At 36.3% G+C, this 26,682-nt stretch overlaps 1 protein-coding gene across 13 annotated transcripts in view; it reads left to right on the forward strand.

Annotated features, from left to right (window-relative positions):
- EPB41L2 (erythrocyte membrane protein band 4.1 like 2) overlaps window positions 1–26,682 on the forward strand; it is a 101,350-nt gene that overhangs the window by 43,694 nt on the left and 30,974 nt on the right. For all 13 annotated transcript variants that reach the window (XM_065680868.1, XM_065680867.1, XM_065680878.1 and 10 more), the window contains 6 exons: window positions 9,094–9,198; window positions 14,593–14,635; window positions 22,020–22,095; window positions 23,380–23,598; window positions 24,022–24,109; window positions 25,606–25,758. In XM_065680868.1, coding sequence (XP_065536940.1) covers window positions 9,094–9,198; window positions 14,593–14,635; window positions 22,020–22,095; window positions 23,380–23,598; window positions 24,022–24,109; window positions 25,606–25,758 — 684 coding nt within the window. The remainder of the gene's footprint in view (window positions 1–9,093; window positions 9,199–14,592; window positions 14,636–22,019; window positions 22,096–23,379; window positions 23,599–24,021; window positions 24,110–25,605; window positions 25,759–26,682) is intronic.

Raw genomic sequence — 26,682 nt, forward strand, 5'->3', positions numbered from 1 at the left:
CTTGTGAAGTTCCACAAAGAGAAATATGAAGTCCTGCACCTGGAGAGGAACAGCCCTGTACAGGTTGGACTGATCGGCTGGAAAACAGTTTTCCACAGAAAGAACTGAGGGGTGTCCTAAAGGACAAGGTGACCATGGGCTAGCAATGGGCCCTTGCAGAAAAGAGGGCCAACAGCTTTCTGAACTGCAGAAGGAAGAATGTTGGCAGCAGGTCAAGGAAGATGGTCCTTGCTCTCTGCTAAGTACCTGGAATGCTTGGTTAAATTTTTAGCTGCCCAGTACGAGAGAAACTTGGACATACTGGAGGGAGTCCAGCAAAGACTGCAGCATTGTTTAAAGGCCTTAGGCATGTGGCATATGAGGGACTGACAGAGGTGGAACTGTTCAGCCTGGAGAGGAGGAGGCTAGCAGTGTGTATGATTATTTGGCAGGGGGATGAATAAAGAAGACGAAGCCAGGCTTTTCTCAGTGGTGCCCAATGATAGAATGAGAAGAAATGAGCACCAACATGAAATACAGGAAATTCATGAAATTGAATGCATTGAAACATGAATGTGAAGGTATATCAATTGAGGGTGAGCAAACACTGGAACAGTTTGACAGATAGGTTGTGGAGTCACCACCCTTTGCAAGGGTGACTAGACGACACCTTCACCAACCTGTTGTGCGCAGGGTTGTTAGACTAGATGACCTTGAGAGATCCCTTCAAACCTCAAGTAATGTAGGTAATTATAGCTGTATTTTGCCATTGTAGAAAAATAATTCAGGAATTCTAAGCACGTTAGTCTAAATTATTAACAGTTACGTAACGTACATTGCACACATACTCTGTCAAATAAAAACTGATGGTAGTGTCTGTGGTGTTAGCATTAAGTTATTATTAAGGAAAACTGGAAAAGTGCAAATGGAGAAACAACATAATTCAGTATAAAATATTTGTCATATTTTTGAGGGAAACATTTTTGTGTGTCTTAAGTTCTCAAAATTAATAGCTTTACATGTGGTCCTTCTAGCAAGGTAACAAATTCTGACTTTTTTTTGCTTGCAGGAAAAAGCAATTCCATAAAGTCTCATCTGTTTATCACTATTGTACAAATGCCCATTTTTCTTCAGCTTTTTTGAGTAAGACAGTAAATTTCTAAATAATGAAAAACTTCCTTAGGTTTGTCACACTTGTCCAATTGGAAGACTGTAGTTAGAGATTTTATACTTTTTGGGACTACAGATGAATTCAGGCATATTAACCCTAACAGTCCCTATTAAACAGTTTCTAAAATGGCAGTTCTCTTCTGTAACTGCTCATTGAATTTCATGATCTAGGCCAGTTCTTTGGTCTGACAACTATCTTTTTATTTCCCTCTGTCTTCCTTCATTTAGAAAAGTAATTTTAGTATAGGTTCAGGTAGTAGCTGTCTTCCTGTGTCTCACTTTTGGCTTTTTTTTTTTTTGTTTGTTTTTCCTAAACTTTAATTTCCATTCTTTTTGCTGTCTTGTTTTTCATCTTTCCTGAAAGAACAGAATAATCTCTGACAATAGTTGCGTGCTTAGGAAGAAATGCAATTTCAGTAGACCAGAAATTGCTCTCTAAGCTTCTATCCACGTGATAGTTAGATTTCTATCCTGCTTATCTTCCCTTTTGCTTTTTGAGCTTAATATAGTTCTAGACGTATTTGTGGCTGCATTTCTTTAGCTCCAGTGCTTTAAAACACTTCAACATACTTAATTTTTTGATAATGAGTTTTGAATTTTGGATATGGAAATAATTGGACCTTTTTTCATTCAGCATCTTATACAGAAACCACCCTCCCCATCCCTCCCAGTTGAAGCTGGTTTTGTTCTTTATTTTGCAAAGTGGCATGTTTGGTACAAATTGAATTGGGCTAATTTTTCAAAGTTGACTGGTTCTAGAAAGTATATTATTCAAGCTTAAAAAAAAAAAATAATCTGTTCAACTAAATGCTAGTGAGCCTCTGTAGAATGCATTAAATGATTGTATTGGAAGTTACAGGTTTTAGTTAAGGTTTTGTTTAACAGAAGAAGTTTACCTGGGATTAGATTTTAAAACTGTATTATCTCTGAGATTTAGATTTAGCAGCAAAAGCTGTATAGAGGTTGGTCTGGACCAGGTTCTCTATGCCTCACTAGGTGTTTTTACTAATTTAGTATTTATCAAGAGATGACCTGATATCATAGAATACGAACTTGTTGAAAACTGAGTTCAGCTATAGGCCTTAGCACTTGAATTCTGTAACACGAAGCTAAGATAGGTAAAGGAATTAATATAAGTGAATAGGTGAAGTCATGTGGTTGTGATATGACTGAAGCCATTTTATGTATGTGGAGTTACCTGTTTTCTGTTATGGCTACCACAGATTGGTTTTTGTAATAGTTCTGATATTGCTCAAGAATCTTTTTAGTGTTGGCAGTTGAGAGCTGTGTGTGGCAGTGGCTTTGATTTTAACTGAAGGAGTATGGAAGAAAATTCATGAATCTTTTGTATATTGAGGATTACCAAGTTCTTTTTTGCAGCCACCTAGTCTTGTTTGAAAACAGAATTATTTCTTCTGGCTTGTTTTTGCATGTCTTTAGTGTTGCCCAGGGCATGCCTGACATGGTTGATGTTTGGCTTCCAACATAAAGTGCATCTCAGATATTTCTCCATTCTGAGAGTTACTTTGTAAATTAATTTATTACTTCTGAGAGTAATCTGTTTGTTGTCTTGCCCTTAGAACTCTTTATTTTGCCTTATTAGGTTTTCTGACTGGTATCAACTTGCTAGTTTGAATTTTAAGTTGATAGTTGTTTGGGGTTTTTTTTCTACAGAACTGTTTAAGGAAATATTTCAGGCTCTGTTGTGATGATCTCCTTCAGGTGTTGGTTGTTTGTTTTTTTTTTTCTCATCTATCTTCATACTTTTACTTTGCTTTTGTAGATACAAATTTGAAGGACCTGGTTTGTAGTATTTTTTTCAGTGTAGCTTCTCCACATAGGGTACTCCACTCTTGCCAAGAAAAGTCCATGAACTGTCAGTGTAATGAAACTAAGCCTTGTACCAGGTGAAACGTATTCCTCAGTTCATTGTAATTTGAAATTCTTACAGTGTTTCATGGTCTTTGATTTCTCAGTCAGTTCTATCATCAGCATCTCTGCATTGGTATCTTGGGATAGTTGGTAAAATAGGTCCCTCTGGCCTGGTAATGATTACTTTCTATCTTGGCTACTTGCTCTGAAGAATTAAAAATTTTAAGTGAAAGTTGTGTTATGTACTTGCATGCCAGCCACTCTTCAAACATGCTTTATTTTGGGGGTTCGGAACCTGAAAGTTTTGTAAGGAAGCAAAATAACCTCAATTGGATTGTTATATTTAACCTCTGTAGCTTTTACTCTGAAATGTATAAAGTTCCTTAAGTACACAGGTTCCATATTAACAAAATAGTTTTATTTTCTGTGTTCTGTAGCTTTAAAGTAAAAATGTCCAAAGTTCTTTCTCTTCAGAAAACTTCTGAAGTACATCACAAAAATATTGTTCTGTTAAAGTAGATGAGTTACAGGTACACAGCATGTACATACATAGAACATAAGCAATTAATTGAATTATTTCAGCACTATAATTGTAAGTCTTAGAGATCACTCTTCAGAGTAATGTGTGAATGCTGGGAGAGGAGGAAGGAGGAAAAAACTGTTGTTTGAATAGTTCTGAAGGAGCATGACTTGAAACAACTTTCACAGGCTGTTAACTGTTAAATTTCAGTTATATTTTACTACTTTCTTTAAAGAGTTCAGTTCACTTACAGGACTAATAACATACAAGCATATCAGATTTGTCGGAAGTATGTGAGTATGAAAGACAGTGAGTGGTATTTGCCAAAAATAGTGAAAGACTGAATCTTTGTGCTTACTTGAAATTACAGAACATTTATATTAAAGATTCTGTAAGAACCTTTATATTAAAGGATAAAATAATGATTCAGTACTGTAGTATTTGTGAGGTGTAATGGCAGTTGAGTTTTAATAGTTTGAATGAGTAGACTGTTGGAATGTTTGAGATTTCTAGAAGCAATTTTAAACTTATTTATGAAAGAGTGCACAGTGTAAGTGACATAATTTTGACCTACTCCTTTCCTGAAAACTGACATCTGTGGGAGCACATGTAAGTTGTTTCAGGGTGATCCACATGTGCCCCTTGCTTTCACGGTAGGGGAATCAGCTTGCTTTTTCTTCTTTTTCTGTGGTTTCTTAGGTAGTTGGGAGGAAATTTTGTTGAATTTGGAATCTGAGGTAAAGATTTGTTCAGATTTTCTCCTTCCTCTGGGGTTTAGTAGATAACACAGTTTAAACAAACAAAAGAGTGCTAACTGCATAATGATTATTAGTTAGAAGCAAATGAAGATCCTGTTGGGTTTGTTTACTGCATTCAGTCAGTGGTCTAATTAAATATTTATAACAAAAGGCATTTAAAGGTTGCCAGCATTGACCACATTTTATGCACGTATGAACAAGTGAAATGAATTGGAGTTGACATAGTTTCTGTGGTTACTTACGGTTTGCTAATACAAAGTAAAAATATGCTTCCTTAATGTACAATGATCAGTGTTTAACCCTGAATTAAGGAAAGTACGAATGAAATGCAGGGTTGGTTTCTGCTGTGGCCTGAGAGAAGAGTAGCAGCACTAAGTTTGTCCTTGGAAGCTGAATGGCACAAGTTTTCCACTGCAAGGACAGCTCCTACTTGGGGTGCATTTAAAGCTCGTTTGATGGACTGAAATCCTACCTCAGCCGTTGGGGAACAGATGCCATTTCCTCAGATGAGAAAAGGCACCAACACCTAGAAGTATCAGAAGCTAAAAGGCCTTTTTAGCTGTACAGCAGTGGAAAGACCAATGGAATGCCTTTTTGAGGAGCGTCGAAGAGTTTGCTGTTGTCATCCCCTGCACAGTCAGGAGCAGCAGCTGTAAGAAATGGGATGCATAGATGTTGCTTAGAGGATTGCAGTGCTTTGGAACACCCACTGGTGTCCTGCCAGGCAAGGGAAGGTTTTTTGCCCTCAAGTTTGATCAGGCTGGGGGAATTTTGCTGCTCTTGGACACATCTCTGAGAGACTTCAGGTTGAAGAATTGGGACTGGGCATCTCCTGCAAAGCATGACCAGCCTGTGGGATGAGGAGTCAGGTCTATCCAGAAAGCAGCTCTACAGTGCAGGTCCCAAGCCCTTCCAGGAGACAGGGTCAGAGACAGGCATACCTACAACATTGTTCAGGCATGGACTGAGACATGTCTTCTGGGCCCTTAGGGTGGGGGTCCCAGGGGAGGCTGCTCTCAGCCATTGAGGCCTATGACCTCCAGGACTCCAGGCACTCCTCTCCCAGTTTATACTTGTGTTCTTACATATACTTCTGGTGTTACTCGTGTCAACGGTGCAGAATCCAGCGCTTGTTCTTGTTAAATTTCATCCCATTAATCATAGTTGAGTGCTCCAGTGTATCTAGATACCTCTGCGAATCCGCTTGTCCTTTGAGAGAGTCAGCAGCACCACCGAGTTTGGTATCATCAGCAAATTTGCTAATGGTGCATTCAGCTCCTGCATACAGATCATTGATAAATGCATTGAACGGGACTGGTAGCTGCAAGTGTTTATTTTGTATTTGTAGCTGGCAACTCTTTTATAGCCAAACAGATCCATGATACGTTATTCCAGTTCCCAGCTGGGTAACGATTTGGATTCTGTATGTCTGATGCAATTGCTTTGCTCTTGTTTGCTGCTCTTGTGAGAAGGAAGTAAATGACAAACTTTGTTACTCCTAGTTTTATGGAGTGGTGGCAACTGTGATGTCTAAATAGACTTAGAATGGGTACTGGAATAACTGTCATCTTTTAAACTGCTGGCTCTGCAAGCTTGTCCTCACTGCTTGGACTGTTTGTATAGCTAGGCTGAATACGCTCACGTTCTTGCAGGACCTGAGAATGGATGTATACTTTTACTGCCATTTTATTGTTAGAATCAGGACTGAGGAGATTTCCTTATTTTCAGTGCTTATGTCTGCTGTGCTGTATCCACAAGCATATATGTGTGTGTATACCTATGCATAAAGGCTTATCTATACATATATATAAGGTTAGCAATTATCATTTTACACTGTTGTGACTACCACTCGACATATCAAAGAGCTAGTAGAAACAGGAAGAGAATCCTGCTGAAAGTATAACATTAAGCTGTTCAAACCATGATGTTGACTTCTTAAAGTCTCCTGCTCTTCTATGAAAAAGTTTCTAACTTCTGCAATGACTGGATCACAGCGGTTGTCTTCTCTATTTAACTTCACTTCTCCTTTAGAGACACCCTCCTAAGAGCATGTGTTTTTCCAGAAAAAATTATATGTTACCATCTATTTTAAACTATGTAGCAATGCCTGTTTCCCAAAGGGATTACAAAGAAATTTCACTTGAAAAGGTTGTTTTTTCAAATTAAATACCCCTGCAGATTTTTAAAACTATACAACTATATATAAAAAACAAACTAAGTATTTTAATTTTAGAATTATATACAATTTTATAATGAGAACTGTTGCTGATACTGATAGGCTTCTTATGCTTTTGAATTCACAACAGTTCTATAAAAGTCATTTTCTGATGCTGTAACTTCTTTGTATCATATTGTAGTTTAGAATGTAGACTAACATAACTTGGCCTTCATGACATGATGTTTTTCCTTACATGGACTTAGAAGCTATAAAAGCTTATATAAAAGCTTATATAGAAGCTATAAAAGCTTAGAAGCTTTAAAGATACAGTGTTTATTGCCGGTGTATCAAAGTTCTGTTGACTATAACTACATAAGAAACTGCAATATTTTGCTGTTAAATTTGAAATGTATTTCCTGTAAATGTGGCCAGTTTGTTTCTGTATGTTAAAAGATTTAATATTAACCATGGGTTTTAGTTCATGAACTTCATAAAAAGCTACATAATTAGCAACTGGCTCCATATACGGTCTTAGTCATAGCATACATTATTTCTGCACTAATCTCTACATTTCCTTTACTGAAATATGTATGCCTGAACTTGCCTTTGCAAGGTGTGATGACTGATGTGCACAGTGATTTAGGAAGAAAAATGATACATGCATCTGAGCAGGCTAAAATTCTTTAGTCCCTCTCAAACTTTTCCTGCTTTCAAATCAGTTCTTTATATTTCTGATTTTTTTTTTTTTATTAAGCTGAAGGTGAGGCTCTCAAGAAAACAAAGTATTTAATTCAGACTCTCGTAGGAAATAGCCATGTCTCTTTGAAGAGTAAAATTTTTGAGAGTACCAAACAGACTTAAGGTTCCTAGCTCCCCATTTCAAAAGTGACTGACTTCTAACTTCCACTGCTGTATTTTGATGCTTGTGCTACTAAATGTGTTCACTTTATGAGTTTGCGTCTTTGAAAATTTTCTGATCTCCAGGACTGTAATGTTTGCTGAACAATGTGATCTTGAATAAATAAAGGCTTAGTTTTTTGGGGAATAAGCCAACAATGCTTTCAGTATTTGCTCAGCGCATGCCTCCGTTTCTCTCCCTTCCTCCCCTCCTGGCCCTACTGCTTTGTGCAGTGGAGCTGAGCTGCAGGCCAGTGCAGAGCTGGGGCATATTGTGAGCATGCTGCCACTGTCTGCGGGGGACAATGGCTGCAGTGTCACCAGGGCCTACACAGGGGCACTTGATGGCGTTTCTGTGGAATTGCAATGGTGCTTGGCATTTACTGAAATCTGTAGGATGAGTAAATGCAAAAATTCCTTTAAGCTGCCAGGCCTCTGAAAATGCTATGTTGAGGCCTCATTGATAAATGCCCCGAATAGCAGAACAGTCATGAAGGAGTTGGTTCAAACTGGGAGACTGCATGCCATTCATGTTCAAATTTTAACTGTGGAAAGAAATTCTCATTTTCCCTATCAGTGTGTGCTGTGGGCCATCTGCTCTAAAACTTCATCTCCTATCACCTTCCGTTTCCAGTACAATGAATCTTTTCCCTCACACCTGGCTCACAGAACTCAGGCTTGAGCCTGGTTTTCATTAGCAGCACTAGGGAGTTATGGGATGCCCTTATTTACATTCCCAGTTCCAAGGACAAGAAGAACAGGGAAAGCTAAAGGACTAATTGCCATTTGCTTAAGCTGTATTAATACTAAGCTACAGCAAGCAGCCTTTTAAGAGTGTGTTAAAATTATGATTACTTTTCAATTACTGTTATAAAGTGGCAGACTACAATATTGAAGCTAACCTCAAACAAAAAAACGTTTAGGTTTTTTTATTCTTTTGTTATTGACTACCACAAATATTTTTTTGAAGAATAAACTTCCTTAAGGCTAGTTTTTATTTTTGAGTACCTAATGGATTTATTGGGTACTGAGAGAGTTCATAAATCTGCAGGTAGAAGGCAACCCTCATGTCTAGCTGTCTATATTGCAGAGGTTTTGAGGGGCAGAACATGTTGCTTATGTTCTGCTGACACTTGTATGCTTCTTTGACTGATCTGATCACTGACTTTTAGTGGTTTGATTGTTCTTTTTGCCTCTTGAAGGTGATAACATGCTTTATTTTCCTTGGGAGCTCATATCATGTAATTCATAAAAGTCATCGAGATGAATGCCAAAATGCTATAAATGCAAAATTTAACAGAAATTAGCACCATTGGAAGTAAATTAATTTTTAGAAAATAACAGTATAGAAAAAGTTGGCTCACATGAAGGAATCTTATATTATTTTAAAAAAAGAGATCCAGGAAAACTGAAAGCTATTTATGGTACACACTTTATGGTGCAAAATATTTGAATCAATGTAGGTACTGAATTTTCCTTGTGCATTCAAGCTGGTTTTTGTTGTTGTTGTTTAATTTATTTTTTATTAATTTAAAAAATTTTGAAATGTTTTTATATTTGTCAGTGATATATATACTTTTCAAAATACGGTGAAAAAAAGTATCGTAAGAAAGCCACAGCTGTGTAATCTGTTTTATTGATATTTTGAATTTTCCTAATACCATCAAATAACAGTACCTGTAATTAAGAATTACTGATTTACTGATAGTAACTTATTCCTTTTCATTTTGTTCTTTCAGAAAAGAGCAAAAGGCCAAGTGCTGTTTGACAAAGTATGTGAACATCTCAATTTACTGGAAAAGGACTATTTTGGGCTGCTGTTTTATGAGAATTCAGAGCAGAAGGTAAGCCCGTACGAGGGTTTTGCTTGTTTATTTGTTTTTCTAAATTGCTACTGAGTTCAATAGTTTAGTCAGATACTAAATGACAAACATTTGGAGTAAACTGTTGTAAAATGCCAGTGCCAGTCTGCTAATTATACAAATGAATGGTGTTTTGATATGACTTCATTTAAAAGGATCTCTTAAATACCATTTGGTAACTTATTTTCAGTTTTCACTTGCACCTGCTTACATGTTGAATGGTTGAGCACACATAGATTGTCGAGCTGAGAAGAATCTTAAATCAGTCAGTGGCATTCATTCCATTAATTACCAAAAAGCCAATTTAGATTTTCTCAGCATCTGGACATTTACAGTTATCTATGGGCTGGCTGCCACTTTGTGAAGTAAAGATATACCAGAGGTTATATTTTGCCTCATAAAGTAAATGAACTAATAGTTACACGTTGAAGTGGAAAAAATTGTAGTTCTTTTTAGTCTCCATATTGTAGCAGGAAACATCATTACATGAGTACTATGCTTGGTCTGGAAGGTTTTGCTTTTTTTCTGCCATATTTCTCATCCCACTGTTGTGTTTGAAATGTAGTCTAATTTAGTGGTCTGAATAGATCTGAATCTCTGACAACTTCCATTCAAATACAGTAGTTTTCCAGACTTGCTTTGCTGCAAGCATTAAGCAAAATACTCAATTCCTCTGTGTTAAAGATACCCATATATAAAACGGGCTTGATGTATTTTTTTACCTGGGTATTTTGTTTTTTGTCTTAATTTCTATAAATGGTTTACAAATCTGAACTTCTTTGGTGTAACAATGAAAAGCATGTCAGTTGGTTTTCAAAGTAATTGTTGTGGTTTAAATATCATAATTATTATTTGTTATTATCACCTGTTGTCCCTTTAGTAGTGCTGCTCATTATTGAAAATCTATACACACAGCAAAATAACATAAAAGGGCAGTCTGATCTCTGACAAGAAAGGAAAAGTCTAATAGCAGACCTGGGATCCTGGAGCTGAACTAGGACATAGCCCACTTGAGCAGATCCTACAAGGTGGAATAGGGAGCCTTTGGCTTTTGAAAGTGCAGCAGGAAAGTCTGGATTGGTGTAGGGTTTTTTTTTTTTTTTTTACTTATTTTATTTTTAATGTGCTTCTGGTCGGAGTAATATTTCTTGCTCTTCCTCAGTCATGTCAATGGAGGAACAGCGCATCACACCTTAAAAAGATCTTATCTGTTTTTTCATACTTGACTGTATATGAGCCTGGGCAGTCTCATCTGTTCCAAAGCTGGCTCTGCCTTGAATCACAGTTAGATCAGTTATCTCCAGAGGTCCCTTTCAGCCTGAATGAGCCCCTGAGCTCCCTATCCATTGACTATGGAGGTGCTATTGTAGCAACACTCACAAATGAGGTATTTACATAAATTCAGTGAGAAGTATCCTGTTAATGAGGTCCCTGTGGTTCTGTTATTTATATGCCCAGGCTAATTCTAGCACTCTATTCAAGGAGTAGACCACTCATCACCATAATTATGGACAGCAGCAGGCTTTTGTTTAAGAACTCCTGGAGAAAGCTGGTCTGATTTGTTACGAAGACTTAAAATCCAACAACTGTGGTTTTTTTTTTTTTGTCTTCTTCATACAAGTATTATTTGAAGAAGCTTAAAAAGGAGTCTTCTAGCAGATTTGCATTTCTCACCTCCTACTTTCTATTGCAAGACTAAGCTTAATTTATGGTGAACTGCAGGAACTACAAGATTTTGAATGCCTGTGAGTAGCAGAGAAGGAGGGGTTTATTTTGGGTATTTCCTGGCTGGATAGCCCATATGCTCTAGGTTTTACTCAAAGTACCATTATGTGGCTGGTACTATGCCCCTGGTGCAGCTCTACGTTGTGATTACCAGGTAAGTGGGAATATCCAGGTTTTCAAAGAGTTTGAAAATGTGGGTTTTGGCATGAACTGGTCACTTGGCTAAGCGCTTACATTCTTTTACAGGCTGCACGGTGTACTGTAACGTGCACATTGATATATGCTTGTTTTTACTGCTATCATCACTCAAATTACCTAATTCAAAGCTACTGTTTTTGTACAACACTGTGTTTGGAATTTCTTATGGAGGTTATGGTATAAACATATCCCGATAATGTGAAGGGTAGCTACTGCAGTGTCTTAAGAAAGCTTAGGGACTTAGAACTTTTACTGGTTTTAGGGCCTTCTATTTTGTTCACCTCTAAGTTTTTGACAATTTTTTAATCTCGGTACCAGTTCTTTCTGATCCTTTTCTTCTCCTGTTATGACTGCCTCTTCAGATTAAAACGCCACAAATCTCTGACCTCTAGGCCGGTCAGTACTAAATGCTGAATGATGTGTTTTTCTCATTCTTGTGCACACATCACAGCCACCCATTTATAAGCCAGCTGTTGAACTCAATGGCAGCTGTGGGGTGTGGAAAATGAATGCCTGGTTCTCTTTTAAATTAGAGCTGCTCCCTAATGCACTATCAGAGTACCATTGGAGGAGCAGTCCCATTAACTTTTCTCTATAGTGTTCTGTTCAGCCTTGAGAGATGTCATGTCTTCGAATCAGACAGATTTTTGTTAGCTTCAATACACATTTTAAAACTCTTTAGGTCAAATTACTCATTAATAATTTCCTTCATTGTTTTGCAAATGTTAAATTTATTGGCCTAAAGTTTATGTAGTGATTTCACTGCATTACACCCTCAGAAGTTCACAAATGAGCCATTCACACTAACTGGTCTGCAGAAGTGTTAAAAAGCTTCTGCTCTTACGTTCTGGGCAGCAGCTGGAAATACTGCGTTTCTGGATTTGTACAAAATACTTTTGTACTGGTAGAGAACATTTTGTTGTTCTTTGACAATTCATTACTTTCTGGTCTATAACCGTACGAATCAGAGATTAAACCAATAATTATTGCCTACTGGAGCAAAGTTGTGTATATACACTGTCTTTTGATTTGAAAGACAGACCTGTCTGTTCTGCATCAAGAGGTCTGTTTCAGGGTAGACTCTTTCAATAGAATTTTTGTCCATAACAAAGGGCACAGATGCAAAAAGCCCACCTTTGGAGTATAAGCATCTGACTTTATTTGACCTAGTAGTAATGGAAGTTGGTGGAAAAGTCTGCTACTCTACAATAAGCTCACTCTAAAGTTTTGAAAATCAGAAAATGAACTGTGTAACTTCTGGAAAGAAAAGGTTATTCTTCTTATCTTGCAGCATATTCTGTATTATACATGTTCTACTTGATAGTGATAAAGTGTTGAAAGTAGCATGCTCAGAAATCCTATTTTTTTGCTGTAGTTATGCCATGCTGTATTCTATATTTACTTACTTTATTTTATACTTGTACTATAATTTATGAGTTTAAGCTAATTGCAGTTATCTTTAAGCTACTTGTAGTTATCTTTGCAGTTATAAGAATATGGCTGTGTATCATTTTGGAGTAGAACTCATGCCAAAACTGAAAACCTAGGGTAACTGTAGCTGAAATGATTTTCAGCTAAAAGTATCTGAAGACTTCTGTTGTCTTCCAAGGCCTTTCTATGTCAAGGCTTTTCCAACAGATAGTAGTTTTTCTGACTTAAGCAGAATAAAGATTATCCAGAGTTTTTTTAGGAGTGTTTTGTATCTCTTCCTTTGTAATGATGTTATGGACTGTGCATCTCTGGAAAAGTTGTAGTAGCTGTGAAGTCTGGATGTCACAGACTTCTTAGAGCAAGTAGAATGAATTTTTTTATTAATTTTTTTAATAACATCTATAAATTACAGGAAGGAGGCTTTACATTTAATTTAAAGAATAGTTGTCTAATATGTGCATGCTGCGTTTGTGATTAAGTCAACTTTGACCAAGGTCATTTACAAAAGGGAACTTAGTATTTTATGTCATATTTACAGAAGCCACATCCTTTATCAGCATGAAAGATGTGCAGTAGTGCAAAACCACACAGTCCCACATTCTTTTAATCCATGCAAAAACCTGTAGCCTCATGTTTTGTCTCCTTTAAATAACTTTGACTCTTGGTGGAAAAGCCTGTAATAATGACTGAGGGATATGGTATTGGAATACAGTTGTTGCATCGGCAGTTTGGTACCACGGACTGAAAGTTGAGTCATATTATACCCAGTGTCTGCTGCTGGCTAGGTTAGGCAAGAAATGTTGGTAGAGATAAAGGTTTAGCAACATTTGTGCTGGCATTGAGGTCCCCTCTGACTTTAAAGCTGCTGATATGTGTAGTGATTTGTGGAAATGCACGTTGTCCTTGACCTTGCAAGTTTTCTTCCCTACTTTGCACAACCCTGTGATGTGCGCGAAGTCCTGCTGGCAAGTTGACTGTGAGCATGCTTGTTTCTTCCACGTATATGCATGTGTATGTGTGTCTGGCCATGTGAAATAATGGTTCAAACACTATATAAAGTAAATTCTCAGTAACTGCAGTTAAAAGGCTTGTTTCTAATCTCGCATTCAGTCTATTTTGTAACATCTATAGGTAAAATTAGTAAACAGGATTGTCTGAGTTAATGATGAATATACATTACTGATTTATTAGTCTTATTTCCCAAAGTTACATTTTTGGATGATCAGTCACAAAAAGGTGTCTTTGTAAATATCGATAGTAACTGAAATGCTATGAGCTGTTTAATAGGTTGCACAGATGATGGGAAAATATTTTTGGTATTGAGGATAAAACACATTTGAAAAAGGCATCTAAAATATGAAAATCTGACTTTATTTGCATTTCCTAAAATAGAGCTGAGTACCCAGACTTGAACCTTGCCAGTGTATCACTGTTAACATAATATATGTTCATAAAGAACTTTGCTTTGGGGGAGGTTAGAAAGATGCTTGAAATTTGATTAGGTTTTTCCAAGCACCCTTGATTGAATGTTACCAGAACTGAAACATATACGCCTTGAGACAAATGATACAAATAGTAAGTCTCTGGAATTCAAGAGAAGTGTTATCTTAGGTAGCTCTTATTTGGGTGTCATGAGCACAAGCATGTAGAGATTACGTAGCCAGTCCTGGAAAGTCTGCTTATGTTCAAAAAAGGACTATGAGAGAAAATTGTGTTTGTCAAATGTCATTTGCTAGGCCACCTCCACTGGAGGACTCTTTGGTTTTTAATAATACAGGGCATAAATATTCTAAAGCAGTAAGACAACCATGAAGGGAGTGTCACTGCACAGTTTCATTTATGTGCATGGGTGGGGAGACTTGCTAGCAAATCTCAAGTTCAATTTTAGAGTTCTCTGGATTATTTTAAAATGGAACAGATGTCTGAACAATACAAACTTTAATTGCACTGAAAGAAATTACTTCACCATCTTCAATCTGTGGTGATTTTAAATGTTGTTTGTGGGTTTGTTTTTTTTTCCAGAACTGGCTAGATTCTTCAAAGGAAATTAAGAGACAAATTCGAAGTAAGTACTTCTGTATTCAGATATTATGCTCCTTTTATTTCCTCACAGAAACATTCTTGATAAACTTAGTAGCCTGGATGTTGACTACATTGTATACTTGCAGCATTAAAATAATGTGTGTCTGATAATGACATATTCAGTGTTAGAACAGAAAGCAAAGAACAGAAAGCAAAGAATAGAAGCTGTTTCTGTCCACTGTCCACTTAGCCTTGTGTTGCAGAAGTTAATCATTATACTGGCTGCTGCCTCAAAATTTTCCTGTTATATGCAACTAATATTTGGTCTTTTTGCATCCTGAAACAGTAGATTTATTTTTTTTTCTCAACTTTTGTTGATATTTGTGTTATGGGATGGAGAATATCATCTTGCAACAATGGTCATGGTTATTGCGATGGGACTTTCTCACTTAAGACTCACCATAATATGAAATTATAAAAGGAGAATCAATATGTCTTACAGAAAATACATATTCCTCAATACTGCTCAGTCCAGCATAGTCTTTTTTGATGTTTCCATCATTTCTTGGAAGTCTTACTTTTCAAGCTAGATCCATGTGAAATCATAGTGCTGTTAATTCAGTTTTCTTCAGGGCTTTCCCAGTTGATGAAATTCCTTACTAGGCAGATGTGGTTTGTATTTTCAGAAAAGAAATTAAAGTTACAGAAGCTTCCTTGGAACCTATTTTTTTGATACAACATGCTCTTGTGTAAGAAAACTAGACATATTAAAATGGTGAATGTACTAATATGCAAGTAGAGGACACCTTTTTAAGGATTGTAAAAAGAAACTTCCTTACACTAATTTGCAAGTAATCAGCATACTGTCACTTGTGTTCCTCATAAGCAGTGCATTAGCATTTCTAGATATTGGAATGTACTGCAGATAAATTTTATCCTCCAGCTACTTATCAAGTAGTGAGGCTTTCCTTTGTTTTAGGTTTTGTTTTAAATACTTGTCTTTGAATCAATAATAGAAATCTTACATACTAAAATACTCATTCATAATAAATTGAAGGTACCTCCAAAATGTACTAGTACATTTGAACATTTGAAATGAAGAAACTAATTTCTTTCTGTCTTGTACAGCACAAACTGAAGCACTAGTATGCTATATAACCATCTAGACCATCTAGACCATCTGAACACACAAAGGTGATAAATTCAGAAGTGGAGTTGAGCATGTCAGTCTGCAACTTTATAATAATCTCTGCTCTCTCTTATGTGAAAGCAATACCAATACTCTGCACATTGGCCATATATGTATCACCTGTTGCTGGAGAAGGCAAAATAGAATCTTTAAATCTCTACATCTGGCTGCCTCTTCCTAAGTCAGTGACCTCAGGCTTTCTATGTGGTCTGTTATTTATTCAGGCTGGCCTTTGGCTAGGCAGTTATGTTGGATCTCAGCAATTACTGATGTTACTTTGGCTCACGAACATGATGTGCAAATTACTGGCTCTGTTCTCAGGGCCACAAAGGTGGCAAGAAACTTGTTTGCTTTCAGCTAGCCTGATCTCTTCAGGAAAATTAATTCTTGACTTTTTTTGACTCATGTAATTGGATATCCACCAGCATGTGTTAAAACCTCTATTAAATTCCATTAGGGATGGGTAGGGTAATTACACTTCTGTCACTATCTTCTTGAAATTTGCTACATCTAAAGTGGATTGAGGCTTTTGCAAAACTGCCAAGTTCAGCTTGAATATTGTGATGGTACAAGCAGTAAGAACTGACTTTCGACTAGACAAATCTCAGACTTCACAGGGGGGTGTAGGGGTTCACTCTTATGTAAAGGTAATTTGAGAATTTATCTGTGTGAAATGTACATGGAGTTAGTGTAGAACACGTTATTACACTCTTTTTTTCTATAGGTATTTTCATAACTCAGTGACAGAATTGGATGAGTAAACTACATAAACCTGATATCATAGTGTTTATTGCAGTTGAAGATCAATCTTCTGCCTGCAATTTAGGTATTCACAGTTATGGATTAAGATTAGAGATGTGAATGTTATAAAGCATCTGTTGGGAAGTCTAATTATTGGCTTTTATTGTTTGTATAATTGAAGTAAATGGAACTGGGTTACAGACCTCGTTATCTTTCTCTTCACGCAAATTTTGGAGCTATTTTTTTTTAGATATATCCTGGGTTTAGTGTAGATGTATTTAATTCTCTTCCAAATGGGAATTAGATTTGTATGCTGTGTGAAATAGTTTAAATCCAAGGGTAATGTTATGTCAGGTAAATCTGTTTCTAGTCTACAGCACAATTAGTGGTTTTATTACAAAAAATACACAACACCGGATAAGCAATATGGAAGTATCTTACAAAAGTTGGAGAGGATTTGGATATTCTGAGGTCAGAAAAGACTGGCATATGGAGGTTTTTGTGTATTCTCTCGCAGTAAAGGATACATTTAACCGTTTTGCTCTTGAAGTTACCTGTAAAATTGTCTTAATGTCTTCTGTCAAGAGAACACTTATTTAGCTTGAACAATTCTTGAACTCGTCACTGTATCTGGGATATGACTTATGGGATGTAATACAGGTTGACTGTGTCTGTCTAAGGTAAATGCACTTGTTTTTTACAAGGAACACGCACTTCTAGGAGATGACTGAGTTCATTCTGAAATACATGTCTGAGAGGGGAACCAAACTAAATGCCTCTGTTCTTCCATCGGCTATGAAGGGAGTCAGTACATACATAATTACATCTCAGCAGTCTAGGGTAAAAAGAAGCTGTGTCCACTAGCATCAAAAGAGATAATGGCTACAGTGATAGAAAAGACATTTTCTTGTTAGAAAAAGGAGTGATTAACTGAAGGATTGAAGACAGAAAACTTACTTTGCCTGTTACTTGATTCAGTTTAATTATTGAGGGGAGTAAGGGAAATCGTCTGTATAATTCTATGGAAGTGGATTAGAAGAGATGAAACAGTATAATAGGTAAGGCAGCTTGTGACAAATCTTGGGTTACAAGTTTAAACCTTTCTTTTAGCTCATGCTCAGTATTCATGTTCTCTTAGCTCATGGTCAATAAGCATCCAGTCTCAGCATCCTTTTGTTAATGGGAAATCAGTCATTCTGATTCGGGAACCTGAAAACAACAAAATGTGCAATACTGGCCTATTCTGAGACATACTTAGCCAACAACTTACATAGTTCTGGGGCTTGTCATGGAGTTGAAATGGATTTTTTTTTCCTTCTCTTTTTTTTTTTACATTCTTGGTTCTATGATGTATTCTGCAACACAGCCTAAACAACTGCTGAGGAAAGAGGATGAAACAGAAAAATAATTATATGGTTAAGCAGGTATATTTTCAAATTATGCAGTGGACCAAATGGTGATAAATTCATAACTAAAATTCCATGAGAATAATGCAAACATGAGTTCAGAATTCTGCAGCACAGTGTTCTAAAATATTTAAGAAATCTAAAGTTTGTATTTAAAGTGTTAAGGTAAGTTAGAATTAAGAAAAGTGCTTGCATTTTGAATGTACATCTGTGTCTGGCTGACTTTAATGCTAACAAAATGTATGATCATGCTCAGGCACCAAAATATGGGGGTCACTTTATGCAGTGTCACTTTATTTTTAGATCCATATCTTTTATGTAAATAACTATGTATCTGTAGAAGTTGTAGCTAATTTTGATCTAAGCTAATTACACTAGAGTCTAGCTTACAGTTTCTGAAGAGACCGAACTACCTGTGCCAAGGGAAGAATTTTCCTGCAGAGGTACTTCTGTATGCCTGCTAATTATAAAGAATGATTTTGCAGTTTGGAAATGTGTGAGTTTGAGAGTTGAATCTTGTCAGTCCAACCAGGGCTGTCTGTATGCTGCTTTCTATGCATTTTTGAAAATGCGGACTGCGCATGTATCTTCCTTATTATTCCCATTATATATCCTAATGGTAATTTTAAGAAAAACGATAGAAAAAATTTTCTTAATTTTATGGGACATTTTTTGCATCTGCCTGTGAGTAACATGTCTGTCCTGGTCACAGAGTACCCTAAAAATCTTAGCTCGGCCAAAAGAGACATCATGAGTAAAAGCCAAAAAAAGCCTTTACTGGAAAAAAGGCCTCTCTGATTTTCCAGTTTAAATGGGATGAATCATGTTATGTGTATGCTGCTTGCTGGTTGGTTTTATTGCATTCTTTTTCTCTCAGAATGTGCCTAAAGTTGCCACAGAAGCATTTTTGAGGTAACAAGCTGGTTAGAAAAATTTCTGACATTTTTGCAGCCCATATTATTAACCATCAAAACAGAGAGCCTTATCAGGGACAGAATGCTACGTACTATTTTAAATATCAGATTTATTTACTTTTTTTGTCGTGGCCACCAGTTCAAAGAGCCAGTAATAGTGTGCATCATTGTGTGAAGACAATTCCATTTGTATGCCTCAGTTATGCGGCTATAAACAGTACGCTGTAGTGAGAAGTGTAAGTATAGACTGCTCCCATTGTAGTATACTTGCTAGTGTGTATTCAGGGGATAGATGGGCTTTCAGTAATCAGGGAAAATATAAGGTCACCAACTGTCCAGAAAATATTTAGTACAAAGCCAACTACAACATTTTTTCAACGGATTAGCTATGGAATTAGTATTTGAAGACATCTGAAATTTCTCACATAGCCTATACATTGAGCATTTACACTCTTTTTAGCTATTTGTAGAGAATACAGCTTTATTTCTTCTTCTCCTTCAAATGGTTTCTAGATCTCCTGGCAGCAGTGCTTTCTGAAAGGTAACTGTAGAAATGCTGACAAGATAGAGGAATATGTTAAATAGGGATGCGTCTCTGACTAGTTTAATTTCAAGTTTTAGATCAGGAAAAAATGCTTCCAAACAGGAAATACTGTTTCATTCCAGGAAAACTTGATGACTGGTTTAGTATCTGTATAGAAGGACACGTCCTTCATCCATTTCTCCCCATCCCACTGTCCTGTTAAGATGACAACGATTCCTGAACTGTTTTGCTTAGACATTTTGGCCCAATTGCTTATCTTCATCAGTTTGGCTTGTTCCTTATCAGCAGCTTCTCATTAAATGATGAAAATTCCCTGGGAGATAAATGATGGAAGTAGACTCATCTATTACAGATTTAATTCTGTTCATGATGCTAGATGTATTAACTAGTGTTAGACTTTTTTTTAAAGGTATCTTTGTCCTAATTCTGTTTTACACTGCATTGCGGTAGATGATGCAATGAGGCATATTTTACCTAATTCAGCACTATATGTTCATCCAATAAATTAGGCTTTTCCATTTAAGGAGTCCTGGCTTGTTTCATAAGCAAAGTAATCAATATTCTAACAAATAATTGATAACTGGGATCATTAAGATGTGCTAAAACCCTAAACTCTCTGCAGGAAGTAGTGATTTAGGGGCTAGGTGGAGAAAGAGCTTCACATGTAAGCAGAAATTGAAGTGCACCAATGAAGAGACATGTTGGGAAATCTGAAATAATTTTTGAAATGTTGAAAGACTTCATTACAAATACTGACACAGAGCACCTCTTCACCTTTAACAGATGTGAAATTTTAAAAGGGGATTTTTTTTTTTAAAGGAAATAACCTTAAACCAAAATGTCAGCACTCTTTACTAGAATTATGCTGGAAATGGCATTTCGGTGGGGTTTTTCTGTTGTTAAAATACATGTTTTTCAAAGCATGGTTTATCTGTGTAGCACAAATATTTAACATGGTTTACTGTCCAGAATTCATCATTAACAAGCTTTATAGAATTATTAACTTTGTACCAGAGATTTTTGCGAGACCTTTCACCAAAATACTATTTGCACTTAGGAGAAAAGGGGCAAAAGACAAAAATGGCTACTGAATTGTTTTGATATATATTTTCATAGAATCATGGAATGATTTGGTCTGGAAGGGACCTTAAAAGTCACCCAGTTCCAGCCACCCTGCCATTGGCAGGGACACCTTCCACTAGACCAGGTTTCTCAAAGCACCATCCAACCTGGCCTTGAACACTGCCAGGGATGAGGCAGCCACAGCTTATCTAGACAACCTGTGCCACTGCCTCAAAACTCCCATAGTGCATCAAGACCTTCCTCCTAATATGTAACCTAAATCTTCCCTTTTTTTGTTTATAGCCATCCCCTTTGTCCTATCACTACAAGACTGTGTAAAAAGTCCATCTCCAGCTTTCTTGTAGGCCCCCTTTAATTACTGGAAGGGTACTCTAAGGTCTTCCCTGAGCTTTCTCTTCTCCAGCCTGAACAACCCCAGCTCTCTCAGCCTGTCTTCACAGGAGAGGTGCTCCAGCCCTCTCATCATCTTTGTGGCCTTTCTCTGGTTTGTTTTTATTAGTATTAGTATTTCTTCAGTTTTTAGCAGCCCTACATTTTGGTGTAACTTTGGTAAGATACATTAAAGCTCAACTGCATTTGCTTTCAAGCAGTGTGCAAAACCAAACTATTAAATTCTTCTCCTAGACTTCTAGTTTGTAATTTTCTATTACATCTGTGTCTGCATTGTACTTAAAATCTGTTTGAATTAGGAAAGTTCCACATTTTGTCAAGCTGTTAGTGCTATCCGATGAATGTATTCCTCTTGCACATAATGTTACAGTACTGGTAAAGTAACATTCTGAGAATGTATTTTAATTATTGATGAGTGACTTCAGGTTTCAAATCTTAAAGATTTATTTAAAATTAGAGCTGTGACTAGAGGTAATGTTTTATAATTTGTCAAACTATTAATCTAGTTTTAAGAATCCTTTTGCTTAAAAACTGCACGTGGTTTTACCAATTCTAATCCATGAGAATTTAAACTAGGAATGTAATAGTTATTATAGTTGCTAAAGGTATAGTTTCTCAAAAAATATTTTAAAGGAGGAATGGCTAATATTTTTTTGTCCTGCATCCATACTGTATGAATATGAATATTCATCTTTGTGTATACAATGCAGACCTCATTTTGACATCTCGAGTTTGTAGTTATTGTACAGTCTCTCAAACTAACAGTCAGTTAAAACAGGAGGAGACTGTTAGCCTTTGAGGAGTTGGAACTAAACACAAATTCAGTGCAAGTGCCTCTGAACACAGAATATCTTTAAAGTGTTAATTATATTATGGTAGTTTTCAAAATAAAAATGTCTTATGATATTTACATAACTTGCTGTAAAACTTTATTTAACAATTATTTTAATGTGCTAATTGTTCACTGTCTCTGTATATGATTTGCTACCTGAGAATGAAAATATTCTATGCTTCTTACTAGTATGTTGTAAAAGGAGGAAAAAAACTTTACTCAGGATTCAGTGATCTAAGATTTCTATGACTGCCTAACATTTTTTGTAAGGTTTTTTTGCTTTGTTCATCTTGTTAGAGAGTAACAATCCAGCATTTCCCATGTTTAGGTTTACCTTGGATATTCACCTTTAATGTGAAGTTTTATCCCCCTGATCCTTCACAGTTGATTGAAGACATCACTAGGTATGTGTAGTTCCTATTTCAAACTAAAAAATGCCTGTTAGTCTGTTTTGAAGGACATATAAAATTTCTTCAGTTTCTGGATGCCATAAGAGTTTTGTCTGTTACTTTAGAATACTATAGATGTTTTTACATCAACTTCTTTTGAACAAGGTTGAAAAAGGTAAAGTGAAAACTTCAGAAAGAAACCCGAGAACGAATTTAATGGTAAATGGGAATATGATTTGGGCAGGAGATAAGATGCAAATGATCTTTTATGAAAGAAGACAGTGGTTTATTGTCCGGCTGCTGCTTTATTATAAAGTAAACAAGGGTGTGGGGTATTGATGTTAAGCTCAAGGGATCCAAGGTACTTCAGCAATAACCTAGGCTAGGCTGATGAAAAGCTAGTTTTATACATATGCATTAAATAGAAGCATTAGAATCATAAAATTGTTTGGGTTAGAAGGACCTTAAAGATCATCTAATTCTAACCCCCCGCCACAGGCAGGGACACCTTCCACTAGAGAAGGTTGCTCAAAGCCCCATCCGGTGTGGCCTTGAACACTGCCAGGGATGGGGCATCCACAACTTCTCTGGGCAACCTGTGCCAGTGCCTCACAGTCCTCACAGTGAAGAATTTCTTCCTAACATCTAACCTAAATCTACCCTCTTTCAGCTTAAAGCCATTTCCCTTTGTCGTATCACTACAACCCCTGTGTTGGGTAGGATGTCTGCTGATTGTTAACTTGTTAAATTTGGTAAAAGTCTGTATGCAGTACCTGAAATATTAAATTCTAATACATACATTTAAGGCAGGTAATTATGATTTCAGTACTAAACCAGGTTTCTTTTCTGTATTACATGACTTGATTAGTTCATGAACTGCAAGGGATATAAAAGTTAAAATTTTACAGCCGAAGGGAAATGTCAAATAGGTTTTATTTTTAAACATTAGATACCTGCAGGCTACAATGTGAAATGTATGAGTTCTAAACCGGCTTTTGTTAGAAGCTAGATGCAGTTTTTCATTCATTTATACTGAAAATCAGAATCTTTCCTGTTTTTCACATTATTTATGAAAGTAGTATCAACTGTTAAAAATGGAAGTGAAATTTACTGTGTGGTAGTAGTACTCAAAGAATGTAAGGTGTAACGAATTATTAATGCATTGATTTAATTTAAAATAAATGATTACATGCATCTCAATAAATTCTGTCATATCTCATAAGCGCCATTAGTAACACTTTGTCTGTTCTTGGTTTTGTTTGATTCCCCCCCCCCCCCCCCCTTTCTTTTATCTTGCAGGTATTTCTTGTGCCTACAGCTTCGTCAGGATATTGCTTCTGGTCGACTGCCATGTTCTTTTGTGACTCACACCCTCCTTGGTTCATATACCCTGCAGGCTGAGCTGGGTGATCATGACCCAGAGGAGCACCGCAGTGACTATATCAGTGAATTCCAATTTGCACCCAATCAGACTCAAGAAATGGAAGAGAAAGTAGCTGAGTTACACAAAACACACAGGTGTGTTCGATACAGTGGGATTAAATGAAATCATTATGCTTTGTCATGTTTATGTCAATCCTTTTAAAAGTATGTATGTGTAAAACTGCTAAGCTGAAGTCACTCTTACTTTGGAAATCTTTTTCTGTGTTACTAGAGCCCCTTCCGTATGTTTAAAAAGTTTTTAAAGAGAACTTTTAGAGAAAATATTTTTATCTGAGAATATGAATTAGTTTAAGCAACATAGAGCCTGGACTATTTTGAATGAGTGAAGGTGGATATCTCATTTCAAGAAATTTAATATGCTTTAAAATAACTCTTTCCCATTAGGGCAAAAGTGCTATTGATACCTTACAAAATGATGTGTCTGAATTCCAAGATTCCACTCAGTTTTGATTCTCAGTTCTTTTGTCAATAAATTCAAGGCTTATTCAATGGTTTTAGGGGCTTAACTCCAGCACAGGCGGATTCCCAGTTCCTGGAAAATGCAAAGAGACTCTCCATGTATGGAGTGGATTTACATCATGCCAAGGTACTGGGGATTGGTTTGGGTTTGTTCTGTTTTTTGATAGACATGCTTAGTATTAAAGAATATAGTATATATATATTTTCTAAAAAACGTCATACTCTCAGTTTTTAGGTATAAGCCTTTTATCTATTGGTCATGATAATTTACAGTTTATAGCTTTAACATACGTAGAATTTATTTTAAATCTAAGCTCGCTTAATGCATGATGTATGTGCAGCTTAGAAATAATATTTTATTTATAAAAGTGGCTGAATATATTTAAAATGTCAGATTTTTTGATGCAAAGGGGACATAGGGCTGTAAAATAAATCCTAAAAGAACATATAATGGTTTTAGTAATACCATGAGAGTTAAAATCAGGATGAGGGGAGGAGTGTGTTTTTTAGTGTTTTCCACTCTTCTGGGAAGGTCAAATCAAATTTACATTTCTAGTGGGAATATTTTTGTTTGTTTGTTAAAAGCCCAACTAACCAACCCCTTCCCACTCCCTTGCACAAATCCAGAGCCTCAAGTAATTAGGAAAATCAATGTGTTCTAAGCATAACACTCCTATATTTAAAAACAAAAAAAAAAAGAAAAAAAAAAAAGGGTTTTAAGTACTGGCAAAACACTTTTTTATTCTGTTACGTATGGAAACAATGTGCACTTGTTTTTGCAAATTTTCCATAGACTTTTTCCTGTGTTCTCGTTAGAAGCACTTGAAGCAAATACACATAAATTTTTATTCCTGTACAGTTAACTATATAACATTTATTCATTTTTGTTTAATACAAGTGCAGCGGTCAGTTCAGTTGGTCTGTAGTGTTTTAAGGAACTTAGATTTTTAGAGTTTTATTGGAGCTTTCTTTTGCTGGAGTGAAGTTATCTACAAGCATTAGAACTGCTGTTTTCCAGGAACTACTTGCAGCATTAGTTATGCCAGTGAAGTAACTTCTTAATGATAGTGCTGGCATTTGATGTAGTTGATTCGTTATTGGGGAGGACATGAGATTCTGCTGTATTGCATACCACCAGCACTTCGAAATTATATGTTGATATTTTCAACCACCTAGCCATTACTTCCCCGTATCTTCACTGGAATAGTATGTGGCTATCACCATGATCATCAACTTTTTCAGACTTTCACTCACTGTTTTAAGTTGGTTTAAGTTTTCTTTTAATATTTGTTGAAATTACTGGTAGCACATCCACCATACATTTTCTTGCTTTTAGATTGTTAACTTTTAGTCCCTTTTGTTCAGAATATTGAAGAATTTCCCAGAAATGTGGCATACGCAATGGCATATGAGAGCCAAAGCCATTACTTAGAGTCCAAAACCTTTCCTGTAAAATAATATATACTTGGCAATTTCTGCTTTAAGAGTCTCATTGTTACGGTCTTTCGGGTTTAAATATGAAGTAAATTCCAGTTACATTATTCCATCAGGGTATGCTAGCAATCATTACTTGTTTGGAATGTTATTAAATTGATTTTTATGAAATTGTCTCATATGTGGTAGGATTCTGAAGGTGTGGATATCATGCTGGGTGTATGTGCTAACGGCCTGCTCATTTACAAAGATAGACTCCGGATCAACCGCTTTGCTTGGCCAAAAATTCTTAAGATTTCTTATAAAAGAAGTAATTTCTACATCAAAGTCAGGCCAGCAGAAGTAAGTAGCACCTTTCTGTCCTGCTTCCTTTGAGCGATCATTTCTGTCTAGTAACAAGAAAACATCCTAATTTTTTCCCCAGATGTTCTCACAGGCTTTTGTTGCATTCGAGCAGAGCTTAAGATCATTTTATTTTCCTTTTTGTATTCTACTGATTGTATTAAACACTTGTCTGGATCACTAAATGCAAACCAAGAAGAAAATCAATTTTCTTTGGTTAATAGATGCCATGTTGTAATTTTGAATTTTTTACAGCAAAAGCTAGTTATGCTGGCCGTGTTCTGGGTGTTTATACAAACTTGCAGTCCTGGGAGAGAGCCAGCTTCTCTTCTTCTTTGGGTATAATTGTTCGCTAAATGTCAGTGCATCTAGTTTATGGCTGTAACTGAAGGCCTGAGTTTTCTGTAGGAGGTTATATAACTTTTTCTGCTAGCTGCTATGGAAATGGTAGATTCAACTTTCTTTTCAGATAGCCTTCTAAGTTCAGGAGAGTTGCCGAAGGGAGGGCAGGGGGATAAGTTTTGAACACATTGTAACTGGATATTTAACAAGATGTCAAAAACTAATGCTTTTTTAGATTATATTATAAAATGTTTAAAGTAGCTTTTACTGTGTGAACAAACAAAACAAAAGAGAAGTCTAAATACCAATAATACAATAGTAACGTAGTTTTATAAGTTTTGGAACACAGAGGTATTGTTCTTGCACTCGCTGTGGTATATGGATGCAATAGTTTTGCTAAGAAACTGTTACATAGTGAAACTGCTTCGGTGAGTTTAACACTGGACTATGGATTTCAGGCCGTTTAATAAATCCAAGGGAAATGTGCAGCACAACCTGCAGTACAATTACTTCATGCAGTTTAAAAATAAATACATCAAGCAGCTAGTCAGAAAATGAGCAAGAAGCAGTAAAGCATTAGTG

The sequence above is a fragment of the Lathamus discolor genome, chromosome 5 (assembly GCF_037157495.1).
Source record: "Lathamus discolor isolate bLatDis1 chromosome 5, bLatDis1.hap1, whole genome shotgun sequence".
Lineage (NCBI taxonomy): Eukaryota > Metazoa > Chordata > Aves > Psittaciformes > Psittacidae > Lathamus > Lathamus discolor.